An 898-nucleotide genomic window follows, 5' to 3' on the forward strand; every position below is an offset into this window, starting at 1 on the left:
CCTGCTGGGTCTCAGGCCTGAGAAGGGAAAGAAGGTTTGTCAAATGCAGCGGCCAAAGCCCAGCCCCACTCCCCACGCCCGGGGCACCTGCCCAAGCTGTCCCCCTGCCTGGACAGGGGGAACAGAGGATATAAGAGAGCTGCAAGGATGGAGCTTGCACAGACCAGTCATGCCCATCCCTGCTTCCTTCAATTTTTCCCCCCTTAGTGCCAGCTCTGGCCCCGAGCACAGCCCCTCCTGGGTCAGTGGACACAGCCCCTGGGGCAGTTTGGACCCTGCTGGGACCAAGACCTGCCCCCCAAAGGCAGGGTTCAGCGCCCTGCTGGGCTCCACACTGGGCACCAGCTGGGGAGGTCTTGGTACTCACTCAGAGCTCCCCGCTGGCTGCCGGTCCTCGGGGGGCTGCACGGGAGCCTCCTCCTTCTTGGCTGAAAAGAGAGCAGAGGGGTGAGGGCGGCGGGAGGCTGGGGCTGGAGGGCAGGGGACAGACCCCACATAGAGGGACACACACAGACCACCCCATGCACAGACAGGAAGAGGTTTCACAGTACCCCACAGCAGGCTCCCTGCAGAGAGGAGCTGCACATCCCCTCTTCACCACCCTGGGGACCCCCACCCACTTTCACATGCCAGGAAGGAGATGGGAGCAGAGACAAGGCACCCAGGCAGTGTAACGCCAGCCCGCAGGCAGCAGCATCCTGGCCCCACCACTCCCACCCCACCACAGGGAGCACAGGCAGCCCAGGGAGGCTGGCATGGCACAGAGGGAGCCCTGTGAGGGACGGCACGCCGCTTCCGCACCTTCAGACTTCTCAAACTGCTCCAGCAAGCTGGACAGGTCAGTGGCTTCGATACCTGGGCCAGGGAGAGAGCACAGCCAGTCAGGTCAGCCAAAACC

General features: G+C 63.9%; 1 protein-coding gene across 1 annotated transcript in view; it reads right to left on the bottom strand.

The window, feature by feature from the left end:
• The window catches only part of LOC104462466 (peroxisome proliferator-activated receptor gamma coactivator-related protein 1-like), a gene marked incomplete at its 5' end in the record, with an annotated part of 4,942 nt that extends 4,087 nt beyond the window's left edge, over positions 1–855 (bottom strand). The window contains 2 exons of the mRNA XM_010074412.1: positions 368–428; positions 802–855. Of these exons, the coding sequence (XP_010072714.1) occupies positions 368–428; positions 802–855 (115 nt within the window). The remainder of the gene's footprint in view (positions 1–367; positions 429–801) is intronic.
• Between the last annotated feature and the right edge of the window lie 43 nt (positions 856–898).

This window comes from Pterocles gutturalis, unplaced genomic scaffold (assembly GCF_000699245.1).
Source record: "Pterocles gutturalis isolate BGI_N339 unplaced genomic scaffold, ASM69924v1 scaffold19287, whole genome shotgun sequence".
Classification (NCBI taxonomy): Eukaryota; Metazoa; Chordata; class Aves; order Pterocliformes; family Pteroclidae; genus Pterocles; species Pterocles gutturalis.